A 15,478-nucleotide genomic window follows, 5' to 3' on the forward strand; every position below is an offset into this window, starting at 1 on the left:
ATAGAAAAGATAATATATAATTCTGCCATTTTATTCAACAGAATTTGTTTAAAAGAGGGTCTTCTTCCAAAATATCATTATTATTATTATTATTAAAAGTAATGGCCGTCAAGATATCATCGAGTTCAAATTGCAAAGTCTCCATCTCCCTAATAGATTTTCTATAGCAGCAGGTAGATTATATAAATGCTGTCCAAAGTTCATTTATTTTCCTTATCATTTCATTAGTTCTTTCTATCATTTTCAATTTGCCTCCAAGACTAGGGGGTTCTTGATATTGGCTGAGAGCAGACTGTTTCATCCAGGAGATTCTAGCTGAGTGCTGTAGATGCTGATTGGCTAGTGCCAGGTCCGGTAAGTCCTACGTAGAGTGCACTGCTTGGAGTAGTGGGTATGTTGGTGAAGAGACTCTCCATGTCTAATTATGCGTTGGTACCCTGGGACAGCGTAGCTTGAGACCTGTCAAGAAACTTACAGACAAAGCATTGCAGGCTTCACCAGGAACGTTAGGACTCAAAATCTTATTGAAAGTTTTGGCCAGTTGGTAGGTTAGAGTCAGTTACTGGCTGATTATGGGACAAAGAGAGCAGTTGGCTTTGTGGGTTCTTACGTACTGTCATGATTGTTTGGCTGGCCTCTTTCCTAATGGCATCAACAGGGTTCCACATGAAGCAGCAAAACTTGGATGGATCGCCAAGTATGTATCTGAGTTTCTGAAAATAATCCTCTTGGCAAATCAGGACAAAGGTGGCTGTTAAATATGTCCAGCAAATGAAAATACCTTGCCAAAGTCTTTTGGCACATCCTTCATTTCTCTCACTGCCACCTCAACTACAAGATGGCTCTCGCCATCCTTTTGTGGAAATTGTCACTGGATGTGACCCAGGAGTCCCGTCTTCCAACCACCATCAGTATGCCCTAAGTCTAGACTCCCAGGACCAGACATCAGTCAGTAAGCACTCAGCCAGACTCTCCTGGATGAATCAGCTTCTTCCCAGCCAATAGGAAGGCTTCCCTGTTCACGGAAACCCGTCTAAAAACTCTTGAAAATTCTGCAAGCCAGTCTGTGGGTATAAATACGATAAGCTTTTATCCCTTGGCTCAGTTTTCAGTTCCGATTATGGATCAGAAGCCATTGTAGAAGCTCGATCAATGGATTAAAACTTCCAAGCGAGGTCACTTTAACTATAGTGCACCAAGTACCCATGAAGGAAAGAAATTCTTCAAGAAAATAGATGGAGTCCAGAAATTTCAGATGCCGAGCAAGCATCAACCCCTCCTGAAGAGAACATCCCCTATCAACCACCAACCATCCCTGAAGAGGATAATATATCCACATATACTGTTTCCAGTGAAGAAAACTCCCATCAAGACATGCCTGATGAGAAAAAAAACATGTATTGAAACCAGTTCAAACAATGGAAACGCTGAAATGACAAGCACTATTTTCTGTGTTCAATCCTGAAGGTTGGACCACTGTTCAAAAGAAGATAGCTTTCAGGAAAATATTTCAAAAAGAAACAACCCCTCTCACCGCCAAGCTTGTCACAACAAAAACCGTTTCACCTCTTCCAAAATACAAAGCCTCCAATGCTGAAGTAGCAAGATTTGAGAAATAAAATCCAACCCTTAAAATGTCTGTTAAACCAAATCTTGTGGGTGATATGATTATTACCCCAAACAGCAGAGACACAGACGAGATTCTTCGTGGGAATGTCGTTCTTACACTGCTAGACACATCAGAGAAAATCAAGAAGCAGTCATTTGCAGATATCCCACTATTATGCCTCTTGACCCCATTCTACAACTAGAAAATATAGTAGATGCAAAAAGATGGAGAAACCACGATTCCTACAAGGAAAGTCATTGCCACCTTTCAAGGAGAAATCCCAAACAAGTTTCCCTCGGTATATGGGGATCAGTCCCCTCTGAAGCCTTCATTTGAGAGCCACTCCGATGCTTCAAGTGCCACAAATTTGAACACCACAGCAGCTGCTGCACAGCCACAGAAAGGTGTGGCATATGGAGCAAAACTCACCCAACCAAGCAATGCCTAGATGGCTTCAAAAGAGGAGAACAAGTTGAAAGCAAATGCCGCAACTGTTCTCTCCAACATCATGCATGGAACACAAAAAATGCAAGTTTCGACTTAAAATAATCGAGAAAATCATGAACAATTCTCAATCCATACCACCTACAAGACCTTCAAATCACATTCCAAAACCTAATGAAGAAGTTGGAATAACTAGGTCAAAGCTGCAAAGCTGACGCCCAGAGAAGCAGTACCAAGCACTTCAGGACCTTCCGCTCCCCTTCCTTCCAATCTCAACCCCTCGTCCACCTCTAAGGTTGACAGCCCTCCTTCCCAAACCCATCTTTCTCCTTCCCCTTCAGGCAGCCCAAACAGTGCCAATCGAGTTCCCAAAGTAAGTGAAACCTCAATTACACTCACAATAGATGGAATCATCATTCTCTTTTAACTTATCACAGGGAAACCTGTAAACAGAGAGACACCACATACAACCCCACCTCATCCCAACCTTTAAACCTAAGCACCTGATGTTCGATCCGAACACCAGCTGCCCCACTTAATTATCCCATCCCTGTTCCTCTTCTCAAGGCCTTTGCGAGCGGTCAGAGAAGAGCAACACACCTTAGCCACTCTCAAGTGAGCATATCTGATGGCATACAGCCATCCTGTGTATAAGTAAAATCCCATCATTCATCACATCCCAAACTTTTTCTTCAACTCTAAATTTATCCTTTCCTTCCCACGCTCTCCTACTTACTGGGACTTTCTTCTATACACTTTATCTCTCACTAAAACTTTTCCTTTCTGGCCCAGTTCTTAAACTGGATTCGAATGGTATGCTTCAGAGAAAAATCCTTCATCCATCACCAGTTACGAGTTTCTAATCTCTCTCTCTCTCTCTCTCTCTCTCTCTCTCTCTCTCTCTCTCTCTCTCTCTCTCTCTCTCTCTCTCTCTCTCTCTCTCTCCCTTGGCTGCATTTGCCTATTGGAAAGAACTATAAAAACATGAGAAAAAGTATAAGAACTTCTAACAGTTTTCATACAATCTACAATCTGCCATCGTTTGAAATATGGTCTTCATACGAAATATTATTATTATTAGTAACTATTATTATATGATTGTTGGTATCAGTAGTGTTAATAGTAATGGAAGTAAGAGTAGTTTAGCAAAACCATTGAGTTCCATTTTCAGACTCCCCTTCATATCTACTCAGAAATGGTAGGCGAAGACTGAAGTCATGAAATATTCAAGACATTTGGCAGCTAAGCAGGTAGAGACCAAAGGGAACAAATGATTAATAAGATAGAAAAGGCCTCTTAATGCAGTTAATAAAGGGAACTAAAACAGATGGGAACGTTATAACCCAGATTTAAGAAGTGCAGAAATGTCCATGCAACTGACCTCTTTGGCAAAGCTGCCTGCAAGTAGCACCATTTATTATATCTTCAAAAGAGGTTGTTCTTATTAGTTTTGGTCTTTTTTTTTCTTTTTTCTTTTCTTTTTTTTAGTAGGATTAGGCAAAAGGTGAACCTTCTGATTGACAACAAGTGATTAGATCTTAGTGGAAATAGGAATGTGACATCTGGGGAAAAGGGATCATCTCAGAAAGAAAATCTCTTGTGTTCTCCAAAAGCTCATGTTAATTGCCATTTATTTCCAGGCAATTATGATGGATGCGTTGATCAGCACTTTCGTTGAGGAGCTGAAGCGTCGGGCAGCTCAGTACCCAGATGACCTAGAGGGACATATGCTGGACCAAGGCACTGAAATAGACGGTATGAATATGGCCCACATTAGCTCTCCTGCCCCATTGGTTTGGTCTTTAAGTATGTTGGTAATTAATTGAAAGGAGTTACAGTAGTTTAAGTTGTATTAATGGTGTGCATTTTATTTGCACTATAGTGAGAAAATGTGTCATTAACAATATCAAGGTTAAATTAACATGTCACTAATAACAGATTTTGTAACCAAATTCAGCTGTGCTGATAGGCTGAGCTGATTATCATAAATATGGTATATCAGTTAGCCATTCCATTAAAATCATTTTCACTGAGTGCATAACGCCACTGAGCAATATGCCTAATTCTTTATTCACTGCAATGCAGATGTATCTAATTGCAGGGAAGATTGAGGAGGGAGATTTAGGAAAAGTAGGCTTATTAGATCACATCAGTAGAAGAAACTTCCACCTTCTTTGATATGGCATTGTTAATGTGTTATGTCAATCCATTTCCCACAATATTTTTATAACCTCATCCTACTTTTGCATCTTTTTTTCTTTATTTCTCATCAAGTTGTTTGGTAACTTCCTCAGATTTTCCCTTTCTGTTGTGCTTCATATTTAAAAGTTTTCGTTGTTTTGCTCTCACATTTTAGGTTAGTAATCAGTATAGGAATAACAGAAAGACCTACAATCAATACCGGACTAAATACAATTTTCTTCTCTAGATGTTTTGGTGCCCCTGTCGACGGTCTCTCGGAAGGAAGTGCCGGGGTCCGTTCTCTGTAACAAATTGCATAGGCTCTCTTTAGCTACTTTCACCGAAGATGGTAAGTCCCTTTGACGCAACAGAAAAATCTAAAGAATAAAAAGCAATATGACTGAAGTTTCGTGCAAAAACTGAATACATTATCACAATTTATTTTAATTTGCTCATCATCTAAAAGATGGGAGTAAAATGAACAAAAATTTTTCAAACGAAATCATTACCTTTCTAATGCTATTGTTGCAAGATATGAGACGGACGGAGTTATTCCAGTAGAAAGCTTAAAGTCCACAGAGACAGAATACTTCTAGTTAAAGTATGAGATAGGATGGAAAAAGAGGTAATCATTTTTTCTACTTGGTAGGATCATGTACCTGTAACAGTTACTTTTTTGCAATATAGTTTAATGCTCCAGACTTCACTGTTGAAGAAACAAATCTTTCATCATGTTGGGTTGCCAGGATTAGCCTATCGTCTTTCTGAAATAAAATGGTGTCTATGAATAATTTACATATTCATATGTGATCATCCTCCCGTAACTCACAACGTCTTTTCCTGGAGCATTGTAGCATATACAAATATGATGTTTAATTCTATTCAGGTTAAGACTTAGACACATTGCTTGTAGAATTTTCTGTCTGTTATGAATGAAGATTTCCTCGCAAAAAAAGTTCTTAGTCTTATTGTATCTTTCCTATGGTCTCGGTCACGATGTTTGTTGCCATGTCCATCACGCATGGAAATGACAGCTTCCTCTGAGCTTGATGATTACCTTTACTATCTATAGTGTACACAAATTTTTCGCTGTAAGAAGAAAATGTGCATAGGCTTTTGGCCCCTTAGCAAAAGACATCACTGAAGTTTAGCATCTGTCCTGGCAGGTCGCTGTGTTGGGACCATGGGTTCCTGGCAGTTTAGCAGATGAGTAGATGCCATTGACTTTGTGTGACCCGCCACCTCTGCCTCAACCAAGCCCAAGCCCCAGGTGCCTAACTCGGAATCTACCACCTCATGGACGACGCCTGCGCCAGAATCCACGCCCCTTCTCAATTCGTGATGGAGTCACGCTACTCACCTCACTGTAGCTACTCGGTCATTCGCTCTCTGTCATGCATGATTTGGCTTCATGCTCTGTTTGTGGCTTATGACTTCGAGGTCAATATTCGAAGAAAACACCAAGAACTAATTGTCAAAGTTTAAAAGCTTGTTGACATTTCACCTAAACACTCACGTTTCCTTCCTTTCAAAATATTTCTCGTCATTTTTATTTTTGTGACAGTGCACCACCTTGAATTCGAGTCAGCATTTCTTGAGATCTATTTGACATCGTTTCCCTCTCTCCTCTCCTCTCTTCACTGCAACATTTGCAATCTTCATTTTTGTACTTCTCTACCGGTAATTGACTTCACCATCATCAGCAAGCAATTCATTACCATCACTAACCGAATGATGAACATCATATCATTTGCATCCTCCTGTCTCATCATCGTCAGCATCATCATCATCATCCTCATCATCATCATTATCATTGTGATGGCATTACATTCATAAACGCTACCTATTCTTCATCTTAGAGTTCTCCATCATCATCTTCTAGATAGTGAAATCATAATCTTTGGCACTGACATCATTATCATCCCAGTGGGAATTTTACATTTATCAAAAGGATTCACACCATCGTGAATAATCACACAATCTCTAAAATTTTCTCGTGAAATTAGAGTAACTGGGCTGTCCTGGGATTCAGTCCAATCTAGTGGTCGTCTGGGTCGTTGCATTTGTATCGGCAATTTTTGGTTAGGGGATAAATGCTTCGGTTTCGTCCTGATGTCATTTCTTCGCATTTGTACTGGCTTGACATTTGGTCGGGATTTAGTCTCATAGATTCATCTAAATCAGTCTGAGATCTGTTTCTTGAATATACCAAAATGCTAGAGCGTCTCTTTTGAGGGCCACATGGTTTCTTTTCTTATATCAGTGGCAGTAAGTATCAAATCCCAGGTTTTTTAACTTAGTATGGCTTTTTTTTCTGTGTGCCTTGGCGAGACAAGTACTCTAATTTACTTCACTCCCTAAGCCCATAGAGAAAACAGTAGTCACAACCGGAGAGGAGTTAAGGAATAAAGAATCGGTGTTCTCAAGGAAAACTATGTTCAGTCTATTTTCAATCTCCGCACATAAAATGGAGACTTGCTCTGCAGTTCTCTATTCACATCGTTTTCCTCTGATATCCTTTTCAGTTCGAGCAATACTTTCACTGCTCTTTCCCATCTGAATTCTGGCAAATGTCAAGCCAACCAAAACTCTATGGGTAGCGCTGAAAATAAATACATTAATTTTTCTTAACAGTTGATAGAACTAAAGAACACCGTACCGGGGCTGTATCATTATCTCCAAATATTTTTATAAATATCGAAATTTGATGTCATAACTGAAAATAAAAGTTGTTTAGAGGTAAAAGCAATTAATGAGTCAAGCAATGTTAGTAAGAGACTATATAAGAAATCAAACAGTAAGGACTATTTTCAAGGGTTAAAGCCTTCACAACAAGACGAAAATTTACATGTGGAAAGGTTATTTGGGTATCTAAACCTAACATACGTTTCTTAATTTTGTAACAAGGTTTCAGCAGTTACTTATGTATGTTCAGTTCTGTATAAACTCCTAATGACATAGGCTCCCAGAGGATGGCTTATTTTGATATCCATGATGTCTTATGCGCATAGCATGCATGTCAACATCTGCCAACAATACTGAGGCCACAGTTTAAATTTAAAACACCACATGTAACATTTTTTACATTCTTTCATTGAAATATGATATCTCTCTCTCTCTCTCTCTCTCTCTCTCTCTCTCTCTCTCTCTCTCTCTCTCTCTCTCTCTCTCTCTCTCTCTCTCTCTCTCTCTCTCTCTCTCTCTCTCACACACTTTTAAAACATAACTGTCTCGAAAGTCAATTGTTTTATGTTTTCTATTAATTAGTGCAAGATGACTTGCAAATCAACCAGGAGTGTGGTCTTAAGACTCGAGAGAGAACTGGAACAATTATTATTATTATTATTATTATTATTATTATTATTATTATTATTATTATTATTATTATTATTATTCCTGCTACAGTCCCATGCAGCTTAAAGTTATCTTTTTCTAAACTTCTGATGTTGTCTTTTTCTACTTTTGGAAGGCTAAAGATAAGATGTCCTAATCCTCCGCTGCTTCCTCTCCCAACGTCACACACAAACGGAGTCATTCCAACACAGACTCTCAAAGGAATCAGATCTCAGGAGATGTTCCTAGGAGGAATGAAACGTCAGGAGAAAAACCAGAAATGGCAGAGGAAGCAGCAGAGGAATTAGGACATCTTATCTTCAGCCTTCCCATAGAAGAAAAAGACGGCATCAGAAGATTATAAAAAGATTACTTTAAGCTGAATGGCAATGTAGCTGGAATTAAATTCAATAAAATATGCTTAAATGAAGGGTTACTACCAATATATTATTATTTTTTTTTATTACTATTATTATTGTTGTTGTTATTGTTGTTCTTGTTGTAGTTGCTGTAGTTAAAATGGCAACTAGCTGATACTTCGATGCAGCTTAATTTTTTAAATCCTTCCACTCTTTTATTCTGTAAGCCTCACTATTACAAATTTCTATTCGCTTGGTTAACTAATCTTTACGTCGTGTGATGCTGGATTGTTCAGACTCTAAGCTTTGGTTTGGCCAGTACCCAAGCGCTTTTCCACACACGCACTGAAAATCTCACCATAAAACTGTTTGCCTTTCATCAAAATTTGACGGGTCGGCAAAATGAAATTCCCAGCCGAGCGCTCCCATATTCATAGGATTTTCTTTTTTTTAACCTTTGCATGGCACGCTGTATACCTGCTAAAGACTCCATCTGCAAAAAACGTGTTGTAATCACACGAATATTGGGTTGGGTGCTATAGGATACAAATGAACTAGGTGAGCGGAGCCATTTTAGGATAGTGCAATCTGAGGGCAGATGTAATTCGAGCTCTAAAAGTGGGAAGGAAATACGATAAATCTTGAAGGTCCATAAAGTTAGGATCATTATGATGTTACTTTGGCCTAGATTGGAAAAATGACTGAAAAACTGGAGAATTTGGCTTTTTAGGTAGAATGGGCCGCATCTTTTATCATCAGTTAGCCAAATGTATTCATACCAGTCACGCCATATTTCTATTTATGGACCTGCCTCTCTGTTCACTGACTAAGAGTCATCCAATCTGATCGAAGCGTTTCGGCCTGTATTCGGAGGCACATGTGATACTTCGGCGTACAAGTACATAGTTTGTTAATAGAGAACTTCCAGTACAATATTGCATTTTTTTTGTTATGTTTACCCAACAGATGACTGACTTCTTGTACTACAACAAACATTACTTCTCTGTACCATGTCCAAAATAGCTAACACACGTCAGGGTGATATTAGTTCTATATTCTTTGGCTCACAAAGGCGCGTGTGCCGATGAACCGCTATCTATTGTGTCAGAATACTCTTAAGTTAGTCACAAAAAAAAATAAATAAATAAATGACTGGTCACACAAAGCAAATAAAGTTGTAACTTGTCTCGTGTCAATAAAACACAGATAGAAGGAAATAAAAGCTATGAACTTCGCATTTAGGTAAAGATGACGTGAATTATTGCATTACATTGCATATAATTATATGCGTATTTCTCACTTTTATGGCTGTACTTACACAAATACATACATACATGCAAACATACATATACATATACATCTGTAAATAAAGGTAATGTCACTGAGGAAAATGAAAAAGCGAGAACTGCCGAGATCTTTCTGTCTTAGCGACCCTTTGCTTAAGGGCAAAGGGCAGTTCTCGCTTTTTCATTTTCCTCAGTGACATTACCTTTATTTTTACATGCCATCACGTTATTTATGTTTCGTGGTCAAGTATTCATATATATATATATATATATATATACCTATATATATATATATATATATATATATATATATATATATATATATATATATATATATATATATATATATATATATATGATAGTATATGATATATATATACTATATATATATATATCTATATATATATATATATATATATATATATATATATATATATATATTTATCTATCTATCTATATATATATATATATATATATATATATATATATATATATATATATATATATATATATATATATATATATGCGCACGCGCTTGTGTGTTTGTGTGAAAGAAAGCATTTTGAAAATTATTCTGAAATTTCATAGTCGAACACTGCGGAAACTGAAAAGGAAGAATGCCATTTGTGAAAGAAGCACAATATGTATTAATAGGAAATATCACCGATAAGCAGTCATTTTTAATACGGAATCTTTTATTTCTTTTTAAATCTATTTAAGCATATGATGCCTGAATTCTATACAAATAACCTTGTATAAATACATGCTTCTGTACTAATGAATGCATGACGACTGCATGATACATCGTCCCTCATTTTGTAGTGTCGAATATTTATTTTTTGCATTTTTTAAGTTATCTACATAGACGTTGATTTTATCACTAACTTCTTGTTTCAGCGAAGTGTCAAGTGTGTCTTTCTCACCAAACATGCTGGATGGTGGGTGACAGAGACACGCTTGATACTTTGCTGAAACAAGAAGTCAATGATAAGATCACCATCGGATATGCAAAAATGCATATTCAATATATATATAATATATATATATATATATATATATATATATATATATATATATATATATTTATATATGTGTGTGTGTGTGTGTGTGTGTGTGTGTGTGTGTGTGAGCTTCTAACTTTTTTCTTTCATTCACAGTCATCTTCAAAATTCACTCCTGTAAATAATAGAGAGCTGGCCTTCTACTCTTGTGTATATGTATATGTATATGTATATGGTTGTGTGTGTGTATAAAGAGAGTATTTGGTGATGAGGAAAATGAAACGATGGAGCACGAGATCTTTCACCTTTGCACTATAAATCATTGTCCAGGTAACTGCGAGCACTGGAACAAAAGACTTCAAAGAAGTTGTTGACTAACAACGCTAAGCTTTGTGATGGATATAAACATGCTAATGTTACATATGGTTTACCTCTTCAGGTGAGGAACAGCAGCTGTCTCAGGTACTTAGATGAAACAAGGTGAGACAAAAAACATTAATCCAGATTTCTGATGCTCTTGACTTTTCCTCTTAAAGCTTCTTTTGAATGTCCTGCGCAGAATGGTATCACATCGTGTAGACCTGGGCATAAATCAATAATATTTTTCTTTAAATTTTATGATTGCAGATTCGAGGAAGTTGCTGCATACAGTACTTTTATTACTACGGGACCAATCGGTCCTTGTCATTTTTCACTAAGGTACACAAAAAGAGCATTGTTCTTGAAGTCAGCTTTCTAACTGAATGTTTATTTCTTTTATTCTAATATCTAATTGTTTTTTAATCAAACAATTCATTACTTACTTGCCTGTCCCCCAAAAGAAGGATCATAGCCGATACGTGGGATTTTATAAACTATGCTGCTACTCTGATGAGGACAATTTCTTATAAGCATGTTTTTTCAGTGTTATTTGATTAATACGATCTTATACCACTTTGCAAAAAGATTATCAGAAATCCGAATTAATGTTCTTTGTCTCTCCTTGTTTCATCCAGGTACTACCTGAAGAAATAATCCAAATGTGATGATTCTTTGTGGTATTAAAAAATGCTCTATATAGTGCAACAAATTTAAGAAGAGATTCTAGCCTTAGATTGGAGTGAGTGAGGAGCTCAACGTTGCCATACGTATCATCATCCAGTATCAGATATTCATCTTTATAATTAGGTAAAGCAAGAAATGGATAGTGTAGGACAGACGTATTCTCTCGCTGAAATTTATTTCGCTTTTGAATCATCATAATTATTAATATCGATTAAAATTTTTATAATCTACGTAGATATGTGAAAAGGAGGTTTTATATCAAATTCCTTGATACGTGGCGTATGTTTTGGCGAGCGTTGCCAATTTTCCGATCAACTTAAGACGGGTTATTAATTGGGCAATTAATTAATCAGCTTATCTCGCGAGGGAATTGAGGATTGTTCGCTTCAGATTCCAGTCTTGAACCACCAACGCTTCATCCAACCCTTTGACACACTTAGGCCACATCGAGAAGTGTTCGTTATGAAATACTTATCAATTTCTGCATTAGAAAGAAAATCCCCAAGGCTTTAAAAAAAAAAGGGGGGGTATCTAAACATTCAAAGGAAAATGAACGAGACAAATGTGGAAACGCGATGCCAGTAAGTTAGACCGGGATTTACACGGCGATTTAAGAACGGATTTGAGTATTCCCACCGGGAAAGGCTTCTGTTTTTAAGGATAGTACTTGAATTATAATGAGCTGTTTCTTAAATAAACACCTTTTTTTTTAAAGAATCGAAATAGCGCCTCCACTCACCCGAGATCCTCCTTTGACCAAGTACGCTACGGAGATTATAGGACTGACCCAATAAAACGACAAAGGTCGCCTCCTAAATTTGTCGTATTTTCTTTCATAGTGCAACGGTGAAACATCTAGTATTCCAATGTTTCTTTCTCCTCTATTGATAATTTAATCATGTTATGACCCCCTTGTGAGATATATATATATATATATATATATATATATATATATATATATATATATCTATATAATATATATATATATATATTATATATATATATATATATATGTGTGTGTGTGTGTGTGTGTGTGTGAATCACTTATCAAGTTGTAATCTTTTAAAAGGTCTCGCTAAAGGTTCAGAAAAGACTGGGGTAAAATATGATTAATCTTTTAATAATTTACAGTTGCCATTTTAATCTTTAACAAACTCACCGTCACTGATATTATATCTGGAACGTGAACGTGATTACCGCATCCTCTGGAAATATTTCACCTGGTTTCTGAAAGAAATTTCTCAACAAATGATGAGTCTATAGCTGTTCTATTTTACCGTGAAGGATGGATTGTGGTCAGACCGAAAACGTGCATGTTTTAAAGGAACACGTTGTGGAAAATGGGAAAATATATGATGGATAAATGAAACAAAGTTATTCTGAAAATATTTAATTCATGATAATCTTAGACAGCTTGCAATACCTATAGTTTTAGGTCATTCTTTAGTTATACGATAAAGGAACGTGGCACATATCCAGTCACCCATCTCTGGCCAAAGTTTGGGTATTTCATAGGCCGCTTCTGTCAAAACGATTCTCCGGATAACCCGCAGGTATTGGTAATGCATATCATCTGTAGGTGGCTAACTATAAAGGAACAACATTAAGGAGCCACAAACCGTAAACTCTTTGTACTTGATGGAGTAGGGCGCTCGAATTTCTTCACCGCCAGTCTTTCGCATTCATGCACGAGAAATCATTTATAAGATGAATCGCTCATTTTTAAAATTGTATAAACTTCTAACATTTGATAGCATGCTTATTTTTTATATTAAGAAACAGCAAATTCATATGAGGCTTTGCCACGCGGTAAAATGAAAAACAAAAATAAAAGCAATAATAAAAAGAATACGCTTGGAGACTGGCTTCTGCGGTTGCATACGTTATTAGAGGTTGGCCAGGGGGCTATTTGTGTGGGTCAATACGAAATAGGTGGATTTTCAGATCCATAGGTCTTCGTACAGCTCAGGCGTGAGATTTTTTTCATCGCATCGCTGTCCATTCAAATGAATGGCCGGCATACTGTTACCTACACCAGTCTTGCAGTCATTTCTCCAGGAGAATCTTGTCAACTCTGCGAATAGCATTCATTCATGTGCACTGCACTGAGCAATCGTAGTTGGACGCTAATATACGCATGCTAAAGAAAATGAGATGTTTGCCGAAAGAAACTTTCCAATCCCCTCTAGACGACTTTATTTGTCGGAAAATGAATGAAGTAGCACTGAATTTTTTATCTAAAGACATGAAACTAGAAAACTTTTGTTTGCACTTTTCATAGTCTGAGTCTTAAATATCGATGAAGGAGGTTGATTTTTTTTTTTTTTTTTCTGTTACACTACTCTGCAACAACTCGAGTTATTAGAAGTAAGAACGCAAGGGACGCATCATGAGGCAAAAACAAAACATCTTCCCGAGCAGTAGGCATGTAAAGTCATTTATCTCTAAAAGTCCTCGAGACCTACAAAATGCGGATCTCTGGGGTTGGGCTACACACAACCCAAAGCTGTGGCAGCGCAGGTTTCTGGCTCTGTCCACACCTCAGCCCTCACGGCAAGATAGATCGGGCACACGAGTGTACTTTATAGCTGGATCCGGATTCTGAGTTATAGCAGGACAGGTTCCTCGTAACTGACCGCTATTGTGCGCGCCTACGGAACTCCAACAGGAACTTTAATTGACTTACTTTGCAAAGGACGTAGTCTCGGTTGTTATGATGGGCAACGGCCGTGATGGCATATGGCCTGCTTAATTCAGCTAAACCAATCAGCCAAATTACTAGACACGATATCACTTACTTTCAACGAAGGGTCTACTGTTGGACAGTGCATAGAACCACACTATTGAAGGCTTAACCCTTAGTTTCAGGCTGGCTGCAGCACAAATAAAAAGTCATGTTTTGTAACCACTGCGGATTTAAGAACCATGAGCAAAAACTAAGACATTCCATAAAAGCATGCGCAACAATCCACATAAGTATGTAGCATATATGAGTCCATATATATAGATATATATACATACATATATATATATATGTATGATGTATATATATATATATATATATATATATGTAATATATATATATATTGTGTGTGTGTGTGTGTGTGCGGGCGCATTGTGTGTGTCATATATATATATATATATATATATATATATATATATATATATATATATATATATATATATATATATATATATGTGTGATGTGTGTGTGGTGTGTGTGTATATATATATATATATATATATATATATATATATATATATATATTATAGAGATGAGAGAGAGAGAGAGAGAGACGAGAGAGAGAGAGAGAGAGCACGTGTGTACTCAAGCATTTGTGTATATATACTACAGTATATCTAAAGTGTGTTGTGTACTGGTATAAATACATATACAGAGTATAATAATATCACTGTGTAACACAATGTTTCATGCTGTTGAAATATAATATAATGAGAATTGTACATAAATTTAGTAAAGCCACCAATAGAAATGTGTATTTGCACTGAAGAATGGTTTTGATATCAAAGTTGTTCATTCGTCCCCAACCCCTACCCCTACCCCTACCCCCTACCCCCAACCCCCCACCCCTAGCCCCAATGAAATTTAGAATCTTAAACTGATACACTACAAAAAGTTGCAGTGCGACTGAAGGTGAATCAATATTTTTTTTGCAAATACAATTTGAATCTCTCAACAGTTCTTGTATATTTGCTATGAAGAGGATCGCTTGAGTGACTCGTTTTGTGCAGTTGTCTTAGCGATCATTTTGTCCCCTTTCATTATTTTTAGTCTCGTTAAAAATCAAATGAATTCATGGTTGCATTTCTCACATCATGAAGCTAAAAGACAGTGTAACATGTCAACATGGTGATTACAACCCATAAAGTAAATGCAGAGTACAGTTTGTTACTGTTGTGTTGTAAATTCTATTTGTTTTTGAATACTCTGTGTGATGTACATAATTCTCCCTTTTCTTTTATTTTTTTAATCTAAGAAATGTCATTAAAGTCATAGGAGATGCTAAAGTATTTACCTTCTCTAGGTTTATGTAATTTCGCAAAATGGTTAGTAATCTGTCCAGCGAGAAGAGACTAAACTCGTCCTCGTTCATTCGCAAAGTGAACGTTTCAATGCTCACGTTATAGCACATACATACATACATACATACGCATATATATATATATTATATTATATATATATATATATTTAATATATAT

At 36.7% G+C, this 15,478-nt stretch overlaps 1 protein-coding gene across 5 annotated transcripts in view; it reads left to right on the forward strand.

Annotated features, from left to right (window-relative positions):
• The window catches only part of LOC135220522 (FERM domain-containing protein 8-like), a 45,958-nt gene extending 36,506 nt beyond the window's left edge, over positions 1-9,452 (forward strand). For 2 of the 5 annotated variants that reach the window (XM_064257683.1, XM_064257679.1), the window contains exons 11-13: positions 3,694-3,859; positions 4,482-4,583; positions 5,386-9,452. In XM_064257683.1, coding sequence (XP_064113753.1) covers positions 3,694-3,859; positions 4,482-4,583; positions 5,386-5,444 — 327 coding nt within the window. In that variant the 3' untranslated portion in view covers positions 5,445-9,452. The remainder of the gene's footprint in view (positions 1-3,693; positions 3,860-4,481; positions 4,584-5,385) is intronic. The other 3 variants (XM_064257680.1, XM_064257681.1, XM_064257682.1) reach the window with 3 other exon arrangements.
• Positions 9,453-15,478: the final 6,026 nt, after the last annotated feature.

Source organism: Macrobrachium nipponense, chromosome 2, assembly GCF_015104395.2.
Source record: "Macrobrachium nipponense isolate FS-2020 chromosome 2, ASM1510439v2, whole genome shotgun sequence".
NCBI lineage: Eukaryota > Metazoa > Arthropoda > Malacostraca > Decapoda > Palaemonidae > Macrobrachium > Macrobrachium nipponense.